Source organism: Oryctolagus cuniculus, chromosome 3 (assembly GCF_964237555.1).
Source record: "Oryctolagus cuniculus chromosome 3, mOryCun1.1, whole genome shotgun sequence".
Taxonomy (NCBI): domain Eukaryota; kingdom Metazoa; phylum Chordata; class Mammalia; order Lagomorpha; family Leporidae; genus Oryctolagus; species Oryctolagus cuniculus.
Window position 1 is genome coordinate 174,202,625 of NC_091434.1, and position 19,543 is coordinate 174,222,167.

Sequence of the window (19,543 nt, forward strand, 5' to 3'; positions counted from 1 at the left end):
ACAGAGAGTTAGAGACAGACAGACAGACAGACAGACTTCCATCCGCTGGTTCATTCCCCAGCTGGCTGCAAAGGCCAGAGCTGTGCGGATCCAAAGCCAAACCAGGAGCCAGGAGCTTATTCTGGGTCTCCCACGTGGGTGCAGGACCCCAAGGACTTGGGCCATCTTCCATTGCTTTCCCAGGCCATAGCAGAGAGCTGGATCAGAAGTGGAGCAGCCTGGACTCAAACCTGCACACATGTGAAATGCTGGCACTGCCAGTGGTGGCTTTACCTGTTACTCCACAGTGCCAGCCCCTTTTACAGGCTTTTGTTGATGTCTTATTTCTTCTTTAAAAAAATTTTTTTAAGATTTATTCAGTTTTATTTGAAAGAGTTACACAAAGAGAGGAGAGGCAGAGAGAGAGAGAGGTCTTCCTTCCTATAGTTCACTCCTCAACTGGCCACAGTGGCCGGAGCTGTGCCAATCAGGAGCCAGGAGCTTCCTCTGGGTCTCCCATGTGGGTGCAGGGGCCCAAGGACTTGGGCCATCTTCTACTGCTTTCCCAGGCCATAGCAGAGAGCTGGACAGAAGTGGAGCGGCCGGCGCTTGAATTGGCGCCTATATGGGATGCGGGTGCTTCAGGCCAGGGCGTTAACCCACTGTGGCACAGCGCCGGCCCCTCTTCTTTAATATCTTGCATTCACTACTTAGCCCACTAATTTCTGACCTTTTTTCTCTTTTTTTTTTTAACATAAATAATACAAAGCTATAAAATGCGTTCCTTCCAGTTCTGTCCCAGTTGCTCCTCTTCCAGTCCAGCTCTCTGCTGTGGCCCGGGAGTACAGTGGAGGATGGCCCAAGTGTTTGTGCCCTGAACCCGCATGGGAGACCAGGAGGAAACACCTGGCTCCTGGCTTCAGATCGGCGCAGCATGCCGGCCATAAGGGCCATTTGAGGGGTGAACCAACAGAAGGAAGACCTTTTTCTCTGTCTCTGTCTCTCTCTCTCTCACTAACTCTGCCTGTCAAAAAGAAAAAAGGAAAGGAAGGAAGGAAGAAATGTGCTAAGATAAAATCCATACGTGATTTTGAAAACTACAAAAAATAAGATGTAGAAAAAAGAGTGTAAAGTTTTACATTGGTTATGTGTTGAAGTAACATTTTTGGCCGGCACCGCAGCTCACTAGGCTAATCCTCCTCCTGTGGTGCCGGCACACCAGGTTCTAGTCCCGGTCGAGGTGCCGGATTCTGTCCCGGTTGCCCCTCTTCCAGGCCAGCTCTCTGCTGTGGCCCAGGAGTGCAGTGGAGGATGGCCCAGGTGCTTGGGCCCTGCACCCCATGGGAGACCAGGAAAAGCACCTGGCTCCTGGCTCCTGCCATCGGATCAGCGCGGTGTGCTGGCCGCAGCACGCGGGCCGCGGTGACCATTGGAGGGTGAACCAACGGCAAAAAGGAAGACCTTTCTCTCTGTCTCTCTCTCTCACTATCCACTCTGCCTGTCAAAAAAAAAAAAAGAAGTGACATTTTTGATATTCGTGTTAAGTAAAGTATACTGTTTAGATTTATTTCAACTGTTTCCTTATGCTTTTCTAATGTGGCTTCCAAAACACTTAAAATTAAGACAGGTGTTCCACATTGGATATCCCATTAGGAAACAATTTTTATCTTCAAGCTATTTTTTTTAAGATTTTATTTATTTATTTGAATGGTGTGAGTTAAAGACAGTGAGAGGGAGAGACAGAGAGAAAGGTCTTCCATCTGCTGGTTCACTCCCCAAATGGCCACAATAGCCAGAGCTGTACCACTCCGAACCCAGGAGCCAGGAGCTTCTTCTGGGTCTCCCACGTAGGTGCAGGGGCCCAAGGACTTGGCCATCTTCCACTGCTCTCCCAGGCCATAGCAGAGAGCTGGATCAGAAGTGGAGCAGCCAGGACTTGAACTGGTGCCCATATGGGATGCCGGCACCACAGGCGGAGGATTAACCTGCACCACAGCACCAGCTCCCACACTATTATTTTTAATTGGCTTGAAAGTTTCACATCAATTTATGTTCTCTTAGGGAAGCTCTTAGAAATTGTTCTTCCTTCAGAAGTTATATTTTCTGTGTCTGATGCTAGTGAACTTTCAGCATGTGTTTGTGTGTGAGTTTATCTGAAGTATCTTTATTCTCTTCCTGCGTTTGAAAGGTGGAATTCCAGTTGGACTGTTGTTTTCTCTTAGCCTTTAAAAATCATCCGCCCTCCCTCTGGCTCCTGCTGCTGTGGAGAAGCCGGCCGTCAGTGCAGGCACCATCCCTGTAGGCAGTCTCTCTTTCCTCTGTCTGCAGTAGGCCTGTGTCGGCAGTGGCCTACCGTTTACTGCTGTGTCTGGGTGTGGACTCCTTTCCCTCTATCCTGCCTCAGGTACTGAAGCTTGGGGAAGTCTGCTGGCCTTTCTCTTTGAGAATTGTCTGAGCCCCGTTCTCTAGGCCTTCGCTCTGGAACTTCCTCAAACCTCTGTCGTATTTTCAGTTTTACTTCTGAGTCTGAATACTTTCTTCTGATCTGGCTTCTAGTTAGCCCACCATTCTCTGTGTCATTGTTTCCATTCCTTGGATTTTTCCATTTCACTGATTTTATTTTTTATTTATTTATTTTTTTTGACAGGCAGAGTGGACAGTGAGAGAGAGAGAGAGAGAGAGAAAGGTCTTCCTTTGCCGTTGGTTCACCCTCCAATGGCTGCCACAGCCAGTACGCTGCGGCCGGTGCACCGCGCTGATCCGATGACAGGAGCCAGGTACTTATCCTGGTCTCCCATGGGGTGCAGGGCCCAAGCACTTGGGCCATCCTCCACTGCCCTCCCGGGCCACAGCAGAGAGCTGGCCTGGAAGAGGGGCAACCGGACAGAATCCGGCGCCCCGACCGGGACTAGAACCCGGTGTGCCGGTGCCGCTAGGCGGAGGATTAGCCTAGTGAGCCGCAGCACCAGCCACTGATTTTATTTTACAGTTATAAAGTTAGATTTGATTATTTTTCAAAATTTGATTAGCCAGTTTCGATAGTCTCGTTTCTCACATTTTCTCTGCCCCCTTTATTTCTCTAAGTATCTCAAACTTTATGTTCTCTGTCTGGTAATTCCAGCGTCCAGAGTGTCTGCAGGTCAGTTCCCAGGCCGCGGTGCCCACTGACTTTATTGGAAGTGGCTGGTTTTGCTGTGGAGGAGGTGGCAGGGAATTGTGGGCTCGCTGGTTGAACACTTGCCTCTGGGGAATGCGGCGTGTGCCTCTGCTGCTCCCCTGGTGGCAGCACAGACTCAGGCCCTCCTGGCCCCAGATACCCTTGAGTGTCGAGTGCCGGCGTGCGGTGTCAGCTCCATGGGAAGAGTCCTCTGCCCCTGAGCCTCTAGCAAGGTCAGGACAGGTAGTCTCTGTGGGGCAGGTTTATTTATTTATTTACAATTTTTTTATTTATTTGAGAGAGAGAGAGAGCTTCCATTCATTGGTTCATTCCCCAAATGGCCACGGCAGCCAGGGAAGCCAGGAGCCAGGAGCTTCCTCCTGATTTCCCACCTGGGTGGCAGGGGCCATTCTCTGCTGCTCTCCGAGGTGCCTTAGCAGGGAGGTGGTGAAGCAGTGCCCATGGGGGACGCCAGCATCCCAGGTGGTGGCTTAACCCACTGGGCCACAACGCCAGCCCCACAGGGCAGGTTTTGATTTTGATTTTCGTTGGAAGTTTAGTGCGCCGGGAATATCGCCCTTCCGGGTCGTAGGTTTTCTGCAGTGAGGGATATCTCCAGAGCGAGCTTCTCACACCCCTCTCGCCCAGGCGTGCACAGTGCATTCGGACGCAGGGAGGGCAGGGAGTGGTCTCCAGCTTGCCATCGTTGACTTGGGCTTTCTTAGTCTCCGGCCTCCCTTTGTTTTCCTTACTTTATTTGTAGGTCATCCATGCTTAATTTTTTTTTTAATTAACTTTCTTGAAGGGTTAATTAAAACGTAAAGAGTCCTAACAAATGGTTACACCCATGTGACTGTCACCACAGTCAAGACATTTTCATCAACCCTGAAGATTTTCTTGTGCCCCTTCTCAGGTAACCAGTTGTTGCCTCCACTCCTTCAGCTCTTCCAACCCCAGCAATCATTTCTACTTTTTAGATAAAAATGAATATAAGAAGTTCTACCATTCTTTTCCCCATACCCTGACACCTTGGGGTACTGTCTAGGATATAGGCACCAGTTTTGGAGTTGTATTTGGGGTCTTCAAAAAATTTATGGAAGTTTATATTATGAGAAATCTATGTATGGATATAAAAATTGGGCAGGCATTGTGACTGTGATGTTAAGCCACTATGTGATGCCCACGTCCTAGGTACTCAACTTCCAATGCTGTTTCCTGCTAATGCACCTGAGGGGTTAGCAGATGATGATCCAAGTACCTGGGCCCCTGTTACCCATGCAGGAAACCTGGATGGAGTGCTGGGCTCCTGGCTTTGGCCTGGCAAACCCCTGGCTGTTGTGTCATTTGGGGAATGGAACAGTAGATGGATTATCAATCTCTCTCTCTCTCTTTATCCACCTTTCAAATGGATGAAAATGAACCCTTTTCTTAAATTTTTCAAAAAAAATTTATTTTTTAATTCTATTTTTCCATAAACGTTTTGAACTTCTCAAATTTTAATATGCATCAGAGCCACATTGGGGAGCTTCCTAAAATGCAGATTTGATTCCCAAGTCACACATCAGAAATGCTAGTTCACAAAGAGTACGTTAGAATAAAATATTTCTTTTTATATTTTACCCATCATTTTTATTTTTATTTTTTTGACAGGCAGAGTTAGACAGTGAGAGAGAGAGAGAGACAGAGAGAAAGGTCTTGCTTTCCGTTGGTTCATCCCCCAAACGGTCGATCCGAAGCCAGGATCCAGGTGCTTCCTCCTGGTCTCCCATGCAGGTACAGGACCCAAGCACTTGAGCCATCCTCCACTGCAGTCCCAGGCCACAGCAGAGAGCTGGCCTGGAAGAGGGGCAACCAGTACAGAGTCCGGCGCCCATCATTTTTAGATATTCTATACTGGGAGAATTTTCTGTGTTTCTTTGCAGATGTAGCCAGCTATCTGCCAAAAATAGAAGAGCTCAATGCTGCTTTTATATCTGCTAAGATGATTGTGTTACTTTCACCGTTATTCTATTAATTTTGTGAGTTATATTATTATATTTGCTAGTGCTGACTTATCCTTGAGGTCTTAGGCAAAACCCACCTTCTTTATAATGCATTACTTTTTTTAAATACATTGCTGAAGTTGATTTGTAATTTTTAATTTAGAGTTTTTGCACACCTGTTCATAAATGAGGTCATTTTACAGATTTTTTTTTTCATATACTGTCTCTAGTTTCTGCAATCAAATTAAAGTAACCTCATAAAATAAGTTGACAGATACCTCCCCTCAGCATTTGAGAATATTTTATTATTTTCTGATGACCTAGTTGCCAAAGGAAATCTTTCCATCTGAAATATCCTTCTTTTGTCTTTGGTATCTTTTAAGATTTTCCCTCTGCCTCTGGAATAAATGGGATTTATTCCACTTCATTTAAGTGTTGTCTTGGTTGGTTTACTTTATTTCATTTCCTTCTTGGGTATTAGTGTGTTCTTTTGTACTATGGGCTCATAATGCCTTCGGTTGTGGAAAATTCTAAGCCATTATTTGTTTACCGCTTGTCATTTACTTGTTTCTCTACTCTCTCCTTTCGATATTTCAACCTGGCTGTATTGGAATTTCTCAATCTGTCCTCCATGTTTCTTTTCTGTCCTGTTTTTCATTTCTTTATCTCTCAGTGCTGTGCTTCGGATTATTTTCCCAGATCTGTCTTCCAAGTCACTAATTTTCTCTTCAGCTATTTTCAGTCTGCTGTGAAGCCATCAATCATGTTTTTAATTTGTGTGACTGCTTTTGTCATTTCTAGAATGTCTGTTTAGTTCTTTTTCAAATTTACCTTTTAAAAAATAATTTGCTGTTCTTGCCTTAGAGGTCGTATTCCCTCATTTCATATTTTAGACGTAAGTCACGTATCATTAAGTGTCCTCTTTTCAGCAGTTCTTGCAAGTGCTTTCTGCCATGATTCTCATAGCCTTTTGGTTTGTGGAGTTTTAGTTTTCCTTCTGGTTTTAGTTTGCAGTGGAGCCCCTTGTGGCCTGCCGTGTAGGGGTGCCTTTGTGGGGCAGGTTTGCATTTGCAGTGCTGGGTCCTTCTGAGCTACCATGCTCTCAGCCAGTTTTCCTGTGGATTTTCGGCTTAGCTTCTCCGCACCTGTGTGTAGATGCATTTCATGTGGACATGGGATTCTGATTTCTTGCTTAGCTGTGGGTCCGTGGGCGGCTTCCTGATAGCTGCCCCAGATAGATGTAGTTTGCTAGCCCCTGCTTCACAGACTGGGCATGTCAAGCCACAGGGCTCTTTGCTCCATAGTCCTGAAAGCCTGTATCCCATCCCAGCAGTTGTGTGGGTCATGCACACTCCACTGTAACGCTCGGTTTGGCTTTGCATTTGCTCCTTGATTCTTATATCCAGAATCTTTGTCTTGGGCTCCCTTGAACACCTGTACATAGAGAGAGGGTCTGGGAGGAGGGGCAGCAATGGCGGTTCAGGTTTATCTGGCTTCCCCGTGTTAACAGAAGAGCGGCACTGCCCAGGAGGGCTCAGGCCTCCCGTGGACCAGCAGCCTGTCCCCGAGAGTGTGCATTTCTCAAACAGCCTGTCCCATCCTGCTCATCCCTAATCCAGGAGACCTCACGTTCTGCCTGGAGGCCCTGTGTGCTGAGGCACTCCCTTCCCCAGCTCAGCCCTTTCTCCAGCTGGGGGCGTGTCTGCCCCGGGCCACAGGGCCACAGGGCCGGGCTGCTGCAGCTCACACACTATCCCTTCCCCAGGCTCGGCTCCCCCGGTTCCTGCCCCTGACCTCTTGATGCAGATCAAGCAGGAGGGTGAGCTCCAGCTGCAGGAGCAGCAGGCCCTGGGCGTGGAGGCCTGGGCAGCCGGGCAGCCTGATATCGGGGAGGAGCCCTGGGGCCTCAGCCAGCTGGACTCCGGAGCAGGAGACATCTCCACAGAGGCTACATCTGGTGAGTACCTGACGTGGGAGCAGACACACCCTGGCAGCGTGTGGGGAGCTGTCCTGGCCAGTGCTGGGCTTTTCCCACCTGGAGGCAGGAGCTACCCCAGAGGACACCTGCTGGGCCTTGGGAGCTCGGCGGTGCTGTCCCCGGGCATTTCTCAGCCCCTCGGTCAGCTACGCAGCCGCCCTTCCTGCCTCCGGCGCGGGGCAGTGAGGTCATTGGTGGCCTCCTATTCAGGAGGACTGTGAGTCAGTGGGGGACTTCGGGCCTTCCAGGTGCTTCAGAGGAGGGGCAGAAGGCACTGGGCTCACAGAGGCCGGGTCACTGTGGCCCTTCAGAAAAGTTCCAGTGAGCGAGCGCTCTTGGGGTTTAGCCGTTCTCCTCTCCCGTGTTTGCCCTCGGCTCCCCGGCCTGCCCCTGACCCATGGCCTCTGATCTCTCTCCATCGCAGGCGTCCATTCCACCTTTTCAACCACTATCCCACCCACGTCCTGGCAGGCAGATCTCCCTCCCCACCATCCCTCCTCTGCGTGCTCGGACGGGACCCTGAAGCTTAACACGGCAGCCTCCACGGAAGGTACAGGGAGCTGGGCGAGGGGGAGGCCGCGGCGGCGGCCGGGGGAAGCCTCGGCCCAGGCACCTGATCACTGGCAAACTGCTCTGACCTTTCAGCAGGCAGGCAGTTGGTCACCTGTGATCGTGTGACTCTTCGTCCATTCTGTCCTTTACTCCTGTCTTGGGCTATCCAGCTTTCAGACCGTTCCTTTGTGGTGCAGTGCTGAGCAGCCTGCTCTGAGAAGCTGGTACCCTTGACGGAGATGCCTCTTCCCTGGACTAGGCGGCCAGTGGCTGCGGTCCAACGTGGAAGGAAACAAAACCAGATCCACGCCATTCCTTAGTTACTGGCGCAGTACCAAAGACAGGTGTATTAGTGTTCCCTTTACTTACATGGAGAAGGCCGGTTATCTGCTACTTCAAGTAAGAATTCTGGCCATATTTTAGCATCCCCAAAAATGTGCTGCAAGCCAAGATCCCAGAGATTCACGTGCACGTGTAGAAAAGAAAGCACATTCACTTGTGTGTTTATCCTTAGCTAGCGGCCTCCTGGCATGCTAAGATGCTTCGGGACGTGATCTGGCTGATCGGCATACAAGCCTACCAGGCGACATGCACCGACGAGCTGTTCCTGAAGAGCAGTGGGTGCGTGGCCGAGACGCGGCACAGCCTCAGAGCCGTCTCGACCCCACGGCCGTGCTTCTGCCCCTTGGCAACACAGCCATCGGTGGTCAGAACCCATTCTTAGGATAAATTCACAACTAGCACTAAAAGCCATAGTGAAAACAGGCCCTGGGAACAGATGTGACAGGTGTGGGGACACAGCATCCTGTGGGTGTGAGGCAGCCCCCTGACCGTGGTGGGGGGGTCTTCCTCAGGGCTTTGGTCCTAAGGCTGGGCCTGCGGCACCCAGCATGGTGCCTTCGGGCTGAGTGAGCAGCTATTGTGTGTCCAGGTAAAGCGCCAGACCCTTCGTTCTGTCAGCAGGCAGGGGCCCGAATGATTTCTGCTTTTCTGTTTCCCTCAGCAGATGTAAAAATTGTGATCAAAACAGAAGTCCAGGAAGAGGAGGTGGTGGCCACACCTGTGCACCCTACCGACCTGGAGGCTCACGGGGCCCTGTTCGGACCCGGCCAGGCCACGAGGTTTTTCCCTAGCCCTGTCCAGGAAGGAGCCTGGGAAAGTCAGGGCAGTTCCTTCCCCAGCCAGGACGCCGTGCTGGGGCTGCGGGAGCCCGCCCGGCCCGAGAGGGACATGGGGGAGCTGAGCCCTGCCGTGGCCCAGGAGGACACTGCCCCCGGGGACTGGCTCTTTGGTGGGGTCCGGTGGGGCTGGAACTTCCGGTGTAAGCCTCCAGTGGGCCTGAACCCCAGGACCGGGCCAGAGGGTTTGTCTTACTCCTCCCCGGACAATGGAGAGGCCATCCTGGACCCCAGCCAGGCCCCACGGCCCTTCAACGAGCCCTGTAAATACCCTGGCCGGACAAAAGGCTTCGGCCACAAGCCTGGGCTGAAGAAGCACCCAGCAGCACCCCCCGGGGACCGGCCCTTCACTTGTGCCACGTGCGGGAAGAGCTTCCAGCTGCAGGTGAGCCTGAGCGCCCACCAGCGCAGCTGCGGCCTGCCGGACGCGGCGGGCTCCGGGGCGGCAGCCTCTTCCGGCGGCGGCGGCGGCGGAGGTGGCGGCGGCGGCGGTGGAGGTGGCGGCGGCGGCGGCGGCGGCGGCGGCGGCAGCGCCCGGGATGGCAGCGCCCTGCGCTGCGGCGAGTGCGGCCGCTGCTTCACGCGGCCCGCGCACCTCATCCGCCACCGCATGCTGCACACGGGCGAGCGGCCCTTCCCCTGCACCGAGTGCGAGAAGCGCTTCACTGAGCGCTCCAAGCTCATCGACCACTACCGAACGCACACGGGCGTGCGGCCGTTCACCTGCACCGTGTGCGGCAAGAGCTTCATCCGGAAGGACCACCTCCGCAAGCACCAGCGCAACCACGCGGCGGGCGCCAAGGCGCCGGCCCGCGGCCAGCCGCTGCCGCCGCTGCCCCCGGGGCCACCGGACCCCTTCAAGAACCCCGCAGCCAAAGGACCCCTGGCCTCAACAGAGCTTGTGACCGACTGGACTTGTGGCCTAAGTGTCCTGGGACCCGCCGACGGCGCGGACCTGTGAGGCACCCCTCCCGCGCCGTGAGCCCCAAATGTAAAAATCCCTCTTGTAGACAGCGGGCGAGGCTGAGCTCAGAGGCAGCCGCGGACGCGGGGTGGGAACCGGATTTCCCAGTTGCAGAACTCATCACTGGAAAATGCCAGACTGTCAGTGCAGCTTCCACCTCCAACCAAGGTAGAATTCTGATTGTGAAACTGAGCACCGTAGAATTTTAAGTAATTTAATTGCAAAACTGGTTTGTTTGTTTTTAATTCTTGAGGGGGGAAGGAAAAAAAAGCTGGAAAGTAATAGTAAGCGCGGGTTTGAATCTGTAGCACGCTCTTGGTTTCCAGGGCACCTCCTAGCTGTGTCTTGCTGAGTGACAGGTGAGTACTGGGAAGCCGTCGGCTGGGGAGGGAGGTGCGGAAGGCCCCGGCCCCACTGACTGCTAGGGATGGGTCCCCCCCCCCCCCCAGAGAGCTGAGGCCCTGCTCTGCCAGGGTGGGCGGGTCTGCACATGGGCTGCCACTCGGCAGGAAGGACCCACCCAGGAGCCACTGTTACAACTCCAGCTTGCCTCTTCATCCAGAAAGGAAGGCCCCCTCAACTGCTGGCCATGGTCTGGCCTTTCCCTGTGTGGGGCCACCTGGGGTACCTCTCTGAAGGGAACTTGGCCACGGCCCCTGTTGAGTGAGTCCCGGGCTGTAACGCAGCATTGTCAGAAGCCACAGTGTTGGTCTTGGGAGGGTGAAGAAGCCGAGGCGAGGAGTGGAGCCCGCAGACATCTGGTGGTCACCCCGGAGCCAAGAGCAAAGTGTCGCTGCCACTGCCCACTCCTGCCCTGTGCCTCTGGCGGGATCAGCGCCCTGACCCCAGGAGGTGGGGCAGGCAGGCATTCTTTCCTTTGAGACATGAGAGAGTAAAGGCTCAAAGGGGACCATCTCAGTCTCACTGTGGGTGCACAGTGGGGCACCCGGCGTTGAGAAGGGCCGCAGTGGGACGCGGCTCCTGCCCTTGGAGCATCAGTTTGGGGGAGAAAAGGTTTCCATTTTCGCCCTCTAAAAAGATTGATCCCGCACCTGCATGAGTCAGATCATCAAGCCTCAAAGAAACTTGGGGTGCAGCAGCTGCCTGGCTGCGCCCCAGCTTCCCTGGTGAGTGCACGCGCCCCCGCACGGGGTACTCGGAAGGCAGCGTGAGAGCTGGGTTCCCGGTCTGCGGCTTGCCCCCAAGCCTGTTCTCTTCAGGCTGGAATGAGAAACAGGCCCAGGTTTCTTGATTCTACCACAGTGCTGTCCCCACCACACGAATACCCATTCCTGTTTTGTTGACTGCCTGTGGTCCTCTCCCAGAGTGAGTAACTCATCTCCCTGTGGAGGAGAGGCCCTGGCATCCATTTGTTCAGCTCCCTCATGCGTACTTTTATTAGGCAATAGACTAGTTAAGAAAATTGTTTCTATGTACTGTATATTTTGTACCTGTTTACACTTCTAATATTGATATAACTGATATTTTGAAAAACAAATGGACAGAAAACATCTTGTTAAAATAAAACCTAACCAGCACCAAGGTGGTTTGGTGGGTTCCATTCTTAGACCTGTGTCTTTGTTGCTGATGCTTCTAAATACATCCCCCGGGGAGGGGAGGGAGGGGAGGCGGCGATCTGGCGGGTCTCCCAGATGGGTGAGGAAAAGTTGGTTGAAGAAGATAGGGAAGGAGGGAAAGAAGCAAAGGAAGGATCACAAAACAAAATGGTGGAGAAATCCACATACATCTATGTTCACTACAAATAAGCTTTGTGGTCGAAAAACAAATTGTCAGATAATAAGACAAAACAAAGATCCAGCTCTTCACTTTGAAGTTTTAGGGGAGGATTCATTGTGGCGTAAACACAAAATAGTTCTCCTCCAGGGACTGCCCTGAAACTGTGCTCTGTCAACCTTTTTTTCTCACTGGCAGTTTGGTGCCTAAATGACATCTTGTCAGAATTCCAACACATGCAGTCACTTCGTGCTGTCGGAGGAGCCTCATTCTACTCTCAGTGGGAACCATATTTGAATTTCAGTGTGAAGCCCCACTCAGAGCCCACGTGCCTGCCACCCCAGCTCCGGCCAGCTCTGTCTGGGGTGCCAGCAGCTTGGCACTGGGTGACATTGAGGTCTGCTCTTTGAATCCTTCCCCGAGACTGTAGCCTAGGCCTTCGCGAACTCTCGCTTCTGACTTTGAGGATCCAAAAAGGAGGGAGTACCGATGCCTACTGACGTAGGACCGCGTGCGGCTTGGCTCCACCTGTGACTGGCCCCTGCAGGGGCGGCGGTAACCAGGTGACTGTTGTGTGAGCTTTCCTTGGGGTAGTGCTCAGCTTCACTTTACGCCCCTCTGATGCTGAAAACCAGTCCCAGCGAGGGAGCTGCAAAGTGTTGCCCCCAACTTTGCCCTTGGGCAGGCACGCCATCCTGTGGCCTGTGGCTGTATGGACAACCTCCGCGTCCCTCCCCCTGCTTCCAAACCCCTGAGCCTCGTTGCTGAGAGAACCTGGAATGTGGCGGGAGCAGCCGCACCTTTCCCTGCTCTGCTGGGCTGCTCCTTCAGAAGCTCTGCACTAACTGCCACGTCCCAGTGTGTCCACACCCTGCAGGGGTAGCATCAAGGGCTCCAATGAAGGAGAACAAGAGCGGCTCACCTGGCAGAAAGGGAAGGAATCTCACAGACATCTCTGCATTTGTGGAGCAGGGGAGAGGGTATTAGTGCCTCGCCAGTCGTGAGGTGACTGTCCCGGAATTAACACGTGGGGCACTTTACATCTCTTGTCCTGGGCTCTGGGCCTTAGCTTCAATTTCCAGAGAAGGATAAAACAGTGCTGGACATCTTATCATATGCCATTGACAAGAAGCATACCTAAAACTTAAGGATGCAAAATAGTTCAAAGTAAATAATTAGGGAGAAAACCCACAAATGCTAGGTAAAAGATAGCTGGAGCATCAATCCTATTGGGAAAAAGAAACCTTTTTTAAAATATTTATTGGGGCTGGCACTGTGGTGCAGCGTGTTAACATGCTGGCCTGAATCGCCGGCATCCCATATGGGCGCTGGTTCAAGACCAAGCTGCTCCACTTCCGATCCAGCTCTCTGCTATGGCCTGGGAAAGCAGTAGAAGATGGCCCAAGTCCTTGGGCCCCTTCACCCACATGGGAGGCCCAAAAGAAGCTCCTGGCTCTTGGCTCCTGGTTTTGGATCGGCACAGCTTTGGCCATTGCAGCCAATTGGGGAGTGAACCATCTGATGGAAGTCAGTCTCTCTCTCTCTCTTTCTCTCTCTCTCTCTCTCTGCCTCTCCTCTCTCTGTGTAACTCTGACTTTCAAATAAATAAATCTTTTTAAAAATATATTTATTTATTTACTTGACAGAGTTACAGACACGCTTTGGGGGGTTGGAGAGAGGTCTTCATCTGCTAGTTCACTCCCCAAATGGCCAAAACGGCGGCCGATCAGAAGAGAAGCCAGAAGCCAGGAACCTCTTCCAGGTCTCCAATGAAGGTGCAGGGGCCCAAGCACTTGGGCCATCTGCTCTTTTTCAGAGCCATGAGCAGGGAGCTGGATCAGAAGTGGAGCAGCTGGGACACTAGCAGCTAAGGCAGATGCTTAAGCTACTACACCACAACACCGGCCCCGAGGGAAAAAACTTCTTTAGTGCGAAAGTATTACTAGGCCAAAATGAATGGCAATGTTATGAAAACAGTAAGGTTTGATGTCCCTAACATTATGGTTTCAAAATCCATAGAACATAAAGAATGATGAAGAAACAATTGAAAAATCACAATGAGAGAATTCCACATACCTTTTTCTGTAATTTATAAAAGAGAAATTAGTGGCTGGCGCTGCGGCTCAATAGGCTAATCCTCCACCTAGCGGCGCCGGCACACCGGGTTCTAGTCCCGGTCGGGGCGCCGGATTCTGTCCCGGTTGCCCCTCTTCCAGGTCAGCTCTCTGCTGTGGCCCGGGAAGGCAGTGGAGGATGGCCCAAGTGCTTGGCCCTGCACCCCATGGGAGACCAGGAGAAGCACCTGGCTCCTGCCATTGGATCAGTGTGGTGCGCCGGCCGTGGCGGCCATTGGAGGGTGAACCAACGGCAAAAGGAAGACCTTTCTCTCTCTCTCTCTCTCACTCTCCACTCTACCTGTCAAAAAACAAAAAATTAGTAAGAATATAGAAAATTTGAAAGTATATTATAAATTGGACATTGTTTTAAATGAGGCTTTATGTTCCTTTCAAGTATTTATAAAAATTGGCTTCAAAACAAATCACAATGAATTCCAAACAGCTTATTTTATTGACTTCAAAATCACAATGCAGCAAAACTAGACATAAATAACAATATTATAAATGTTTTTAAAAGAGAATAACGATTTATTGCAGAAAATATAAAACAGTTGTTGCTCACAATACTGTTTCTTTTAAAAGGTTTATTTATTTATTTATTTGAAAGGCAGAGTTATAGAGAGGCAGAGGCAAAGAGAGAGAGAGAGGTCTTCCATCCACTGGTTCACTCCCCAGAAGGCTGCAATGGTCAGAGCTGGGCCTATCCTAAGCCAGGAGACAGAAGTTTCTTCCAGGTCTCCCACATGGGTGCAGGGGCCCAAGGACTTGGATCTTCAACTGCTTTCCCAGGCCATAGCAGAGAGCTGGATCAGAAGTGGAGTAGCCGGAGCCGGTGCTGTGGTGTAGCAGGTAAAGCACTGCCTGCAGTGCAGTGCTGACATCTCATAGGGGCGCCGGTTTGAGACTCAGCTGCTCCATTTCTGATCCAGCTCTGCTATGGCCTGGGAAAGCAGTAGATGGCCCAAGGCCTTGGGCTCCTGCACCCGCATGGGAGACCAGGAAGAAGCTCCTGGCTCCTGGCTTTAAATCATTGCAGCTCTGGCCGTTGCAGCCATCTGGGGAGTAAACCATTGGATGGAAGACCTCTCTCTCTCTCTCTCTCTCTGCCTCTGCCTCTGCCTCTCTGTAATTCTACATTTCAAATAAATAAATAAATCTTAAAAAGTAAAAACAAAACAAAAATAAGTGGAGCAGCCAGGACTCAAACCAGCACCCATATAGGATGCTGGCAATACAGGCGGTGGCTTTAACTGCTACACCACAGCACCAGCCCCTAATACTGAGAGACACAGAGAGAGGAGAGGGAGAGAGGTCTTCCATCAGATGGTTCACTCCCCAACCGGCTGCAACGGCCGGAGCTGCACCAATCTGAAGCCAGGAGCTTCTTCCAGGTCTCCCATGTGGGTGCAGGGGCCCAAGCACTTGGCCCATCTTCTACTGCTTTCCCAGGCCATAGTAGAGAGCCAGATCTGAAGAGGAGCAGCCGGGACTAGAACCGGCGCCCATATGGGATGTCGATAATACAGGCGGCAGCTTTACCCACTACTCCACAGCACCGGCCGCTAATACTGTTTTAATAACAATCCTATTGTGATAAGTTCATAATAAAGAATTTTAGCTAACTACTGAATACTTAATATTTTTTAAATATTTATTTATTTATTTGAAGGGCAGAGTTACAGAGAGGGAGAGAGATCCTCCATCCTTTGGTTCATTCCACAAATGCCCACAACGGCCGGAGCTGAGCTGATCCGAATCCAGGAGCCAGGAGCTTCTTCCCATTCTCCCACATGGATGCAGGGGACCCACGCACTTGGGCCATCTTCAACTGCTTTCTCAGACCATGGCAGAAAGCTGGATTGGAAGGGAGCAGCTGGGACTAGAACTGGCGCCCATATGGGATGCCGGCACTGCAGGCAGCGGCTTTACCCACAACGCCACTGCGCCGGCCCCGAGGTGAATTCACATTGAACATGCTGTTTCATGAATGAAACTACTACTGCAAAGCAGAAGGCTGAACTACTGAAGTATGCGCCAGCATGACTGGTGCCAACCAGAGAGGCTCCACGTCCCCAAGTGCACACAGAGGACTCCACCTCTATGACGAGGGCAACAATAATGTACGGGGGCCGAACACAAGATTCCTGGGCCCATCAGAACTCAGACTGGGGGGGTCACGAGAGAACTTTCTTCAGGGATATGATGTTTTCTATCTTGATGCGGGGTGTGTGGACCACACGGGGATTTGCATTTGTTAAAACTAGATAAACTGTACACCTGAGGTCAGTGCACTACCTGTATGTAAACAACACTTTCACTAAAAAAAATAGATTGTGGAACAATTACCACAAAAAATGTTAAAAAAAAAAAAAACAGACTAGGAGATATTGCCATGGGTACCACCAGCAGAGCGCTGTGGGGACTACAACCTGTATAACAGTCCCCTGAGCCACTGGAAATCTGTCCCAGGCCACTGGTGGATGCGTGAAACCATGGATGGAACTGAACCCTATGGATACTATGCATTTTACTGTATATGCATATTTAGGATAAATTTTATCTATTAGGCACAGTAAAAGTAACAATAATGACTAATAGAACATTTATAACAATACACTATATAGGCCGGTGCCGTGGCTCAGGCTAATCCTCCGTCTTGTGGCGCCGGCACACTGGGTTCTAGTCCCGGTCGGGGTGCCGGATTCTGTCCCGGTTGCCCCTCTTCCAGGCCAGCTCTCTGCTATGGCCCGGGAGTGCAGTGGAGGATGGCCCAGGTGCTTGGGCCCTGCACTCCATGGGAGACCAGGAGAAGCACCTGGCTCCTGCCTTCAGATCAGCGCGGTGCACCGGCCACAGCGCACCGGCCGCGGCGGCCATTGGAGGGTGAACCAATGGCAAAAGGAAGACCTTTCTCTCTGTCTCTCTCTCTCACTGTCCACTCTGCCTGTCAAAAAAAAAAAAAAAATACACTATATAGTTATTTGAATTGTTCTCTGCTCACCTTCTTGTGATCATTTGAAATGATTCTAATAGGAATCACTGTATGGCTTCTCCTATCTGAATTGCCAGCAACACAAATGTGGTGCTTTGGGGCCATTATTAAGTAAAATAAGGATTATGTGATCACAAGCCCTGCAGTATTGCAAAAGCTGATCTGATAACCAAGACGGCTGCTGAGTGACTAAGGGGCAGGTAGCATATACAATGTGGATACACTGCACAAAGACATGATGCATTTCACAGGTTCAGAAGCAACAGACAGGATGGTGTGAGATTTAAAATGCATGAGGTTAAGCTGCCGCCTGCAGTGCCAGCATCCAATATGGTCGCTGGTTCGAGTTCTGGCTGCTCCACTTCTGATCCAGCTCTCTGCTATGGCCTGGAAAAGCAGTAGAAGATGGCCCAAGTCTTTGGGCCCCTGCACCGGCATGGGAGACCCAAAAGAAGCTCCTGGCTCCCGGCCATTGCGGCCAATTGGGGAGTGAACCAGCAAATGGAAGGCTTCTCTCTCTCTCTCTCTCTCTCTCTCTCTCTCTGCCGCTGCCTCTCTGTAACTCTGCCTTTCAAATAAATCTTTAAAAAAAAAAAAAAAATGCATGAGGGGCTGGTGGCGCTGTGGCACAGTGGGTTAACGCCCTGGCCTGAAGCGCCAGCATCCCATATGGACGTTGGCTCTAGTCCCAGCAGCTCCTCTTCTGATCCAGCTCTCTGCTGCGGCCTGGGAAAGCAGTCCTTGGGCCCCTGCACCCACGTGGGAGACCTGGAAGAAGCTCCTGGCTCCTGGCTTAGGATTGGCGCAGCTCCAGCCGTTGCGGCCATCTAGGGAGTGAACCAGCAGATGGAAGACCTTTCTCTCTGTCTCTACCTCTCTGTGTAACGCTTTCAAATAAATAAAATAAATCTTTAAAAAAAAAAAAAAGGCACGACTCAGGGGCCAGCATTGTGGCATAGTAGGTAAGCCTCTCCTGTGATGCCAGCATTCCATGCAGTTCAAATTCGCTGCTCCACTTCTGATCCAACTCCCTGCTGATGTGCCCGGGAAAGCAGTGGAAGGTGGCCCAATACTTGGGCCCCTGCACCCATGTGGGAGACCTGGAAGCTCTGGCTCCCGGCTTCAAATCAGCCCAGTTCCAGCCATTGCAGCCATTTGGGAGTCAACCAGCAGATGGGCGATCTCTCTCTGCCTCTCCTCTCTCTGTAACCCCGGCTTTCAAATAAATAAATACATCTTTAAAAATATATTAATTATTTATTTCTAGAACTGCCCATTTAATATTTTTGTACCATGGTTCACCTTGGGTAATTGAAACTCCCCAAGGCAAAACCACAGAGAAGGGGGCTACTGTAAAAGCATAAAGTGTTCACTAACAATAGTGCAGAGGAGGATACAGCTGACCTATTATAAGGTAACTACCAGATGTGAGTGGCATAACTGATATGTGGTAGGCTGCCAGACATTGGAGATGTAGGGGCTGGCGCTGTGGCATAGTGGGTAAAGCCACCCCCTGCAGTGCCAGCATCCCATAGAGATGCCAGTTCAAGTCCAGGCTGCTCCACTTCCAATCCAGCTCTCTGCTATGGCCTGGGAAAGCAGTGGAAGATGGCCCAAGGCCTTGGGCCCCTGCACCCACTTGGGAGACCTGGAAGAAGCTCCTGGCTCCTGGCTTTGGATAGGTGCAGCTCCAGCCATTGCAGCCAATTGGGGAGTGAACCAGCAGATGGAAGACTCTCTCTCTCTCTCTCTGCCTCTCTATAAATCTGCCTTTCAAATAAATAAACTTTAAAAACTGAGATGTATATTACAAACCTTAAGGCAACCATTTAAAATGATGTGTAAGTAATACGTGAATGGTGAAAAAGTAGCCATTATTTTAAAAGTGAATACTAATATAATAATAGAATTACTTTAAAGATAATCTAAAAGCAGGCCAAAAGGCGATAAAAGTATCACTGAACATCTGGAACACAGAAACTAGTAAGACAGCCAATTTAAATGCAATCATATTAGTAACTACATTCAACATTTGGTGATAGAGTTAATATCCAGAACAGGTTTTACAGAACACCTACAAGTGAATCAGAAGACCTTACAACAGAGACTTTGACAAAGGATAGGAATAGAAAATACACGGGAAGAAACCAAATGTTTAGTAAATATGGAAAGATGCTCAGCTCCCTTGATCAGTGAAATACCAATACAGTTCTGGACCATCAGCCACCACTTGCCCTCATCGTGTTGGCAAACTTATTCAGTCTGTTAGCAGGGAGCTTTGGCAAGGATGTGCAAACAGGAAATCGTGCATTGTTGGGGTGGGAGGGAGTGAGTGGGCACCACCTCTTGGTGAGCAAAAAGCTGCAGGTTCCTGTCACCCAGCATTCCCTGCCGGGCTGTCTCTCCAGCAGTGCGCGGAGACCTGGGTCCCAACAGCAGTTTTGTTTTCATTCCACTCAGGGGATTGGAAAGTAAACTGTACTTGAAGTAGTCGATGAAATACTGCAGCGTGGTTGAAATGAATGCACCAGATCTGCCAGTTTAAATGTGATTGGCTACGGAATGAATAACTGTCATTCACATACAATTTTTTTTTAAATATCCCAACCAGTAGTATGCATTGTACACAGGTGCACACAAGGTAGGAAATGCGAAGACCTGAGTGGAGGGAGGGGTGGGGGTGTTCTAGCGCTGGGCCGATCTCTGTCCACAACTTTCCCATTAAGATAGCTGAGCTGAGCGGCCAACTGCCCCCCAAGGCCAGCTCCAGTCCTGCCCTCCGTGGGCTTCCACTGGGGAACAGATGTAGTCTGTGCCACTCCCCACCCCCACCCCGGGCCACTTCCTTCCAGTTGGGTTTCGTCCCTAGTAGACTTGGACACCTGCCTGCACCACGACACTTCACAAACA

The 19,543-nt window shown here is 51.0% G+C and overlaps 1 protein-coding gene across 10 annotated transcripts in view; it reads left to right on the forward strand.

The window, feature by feature from the left end:
- Nucleotides 1-11,332, forward strand: part of ZNF746 (zinc finger protein 746) — an 81,570-nt gene extending 70,238 nt beyond the window's left edge. For 7 of the 10 annotated variants that reach the window (XM_051849838.2, XM_051849839.2, XM_051849835.2 and 4 more), the window contains 3 exons: nt 6,884-7,075; nt 7,521-7,646; nt 8,652-11,332. In XM_051849838.2, coding sequence (XP_051705798.2) covers nt 6,884-7,075; nt 7,521-7,646; nt 8,652-9,787 — 1,454 coding nt within the window. In that variant the 3' untranslated portion in view covers nt 9,788-11,332. The remainder of the gene's footprint in view (nt 1-6,883; nt 7,076-7,520; nt 7,647-8,651) is intronic. The other 3 variants (XM_051849836.2, XM_051849842.2, XM_051849844.2) reach the window with 1 other exon arrangement.
- The last annotated feature ends 8,211 nt before the right edge of the window (nt 11,333-19,543 follow it).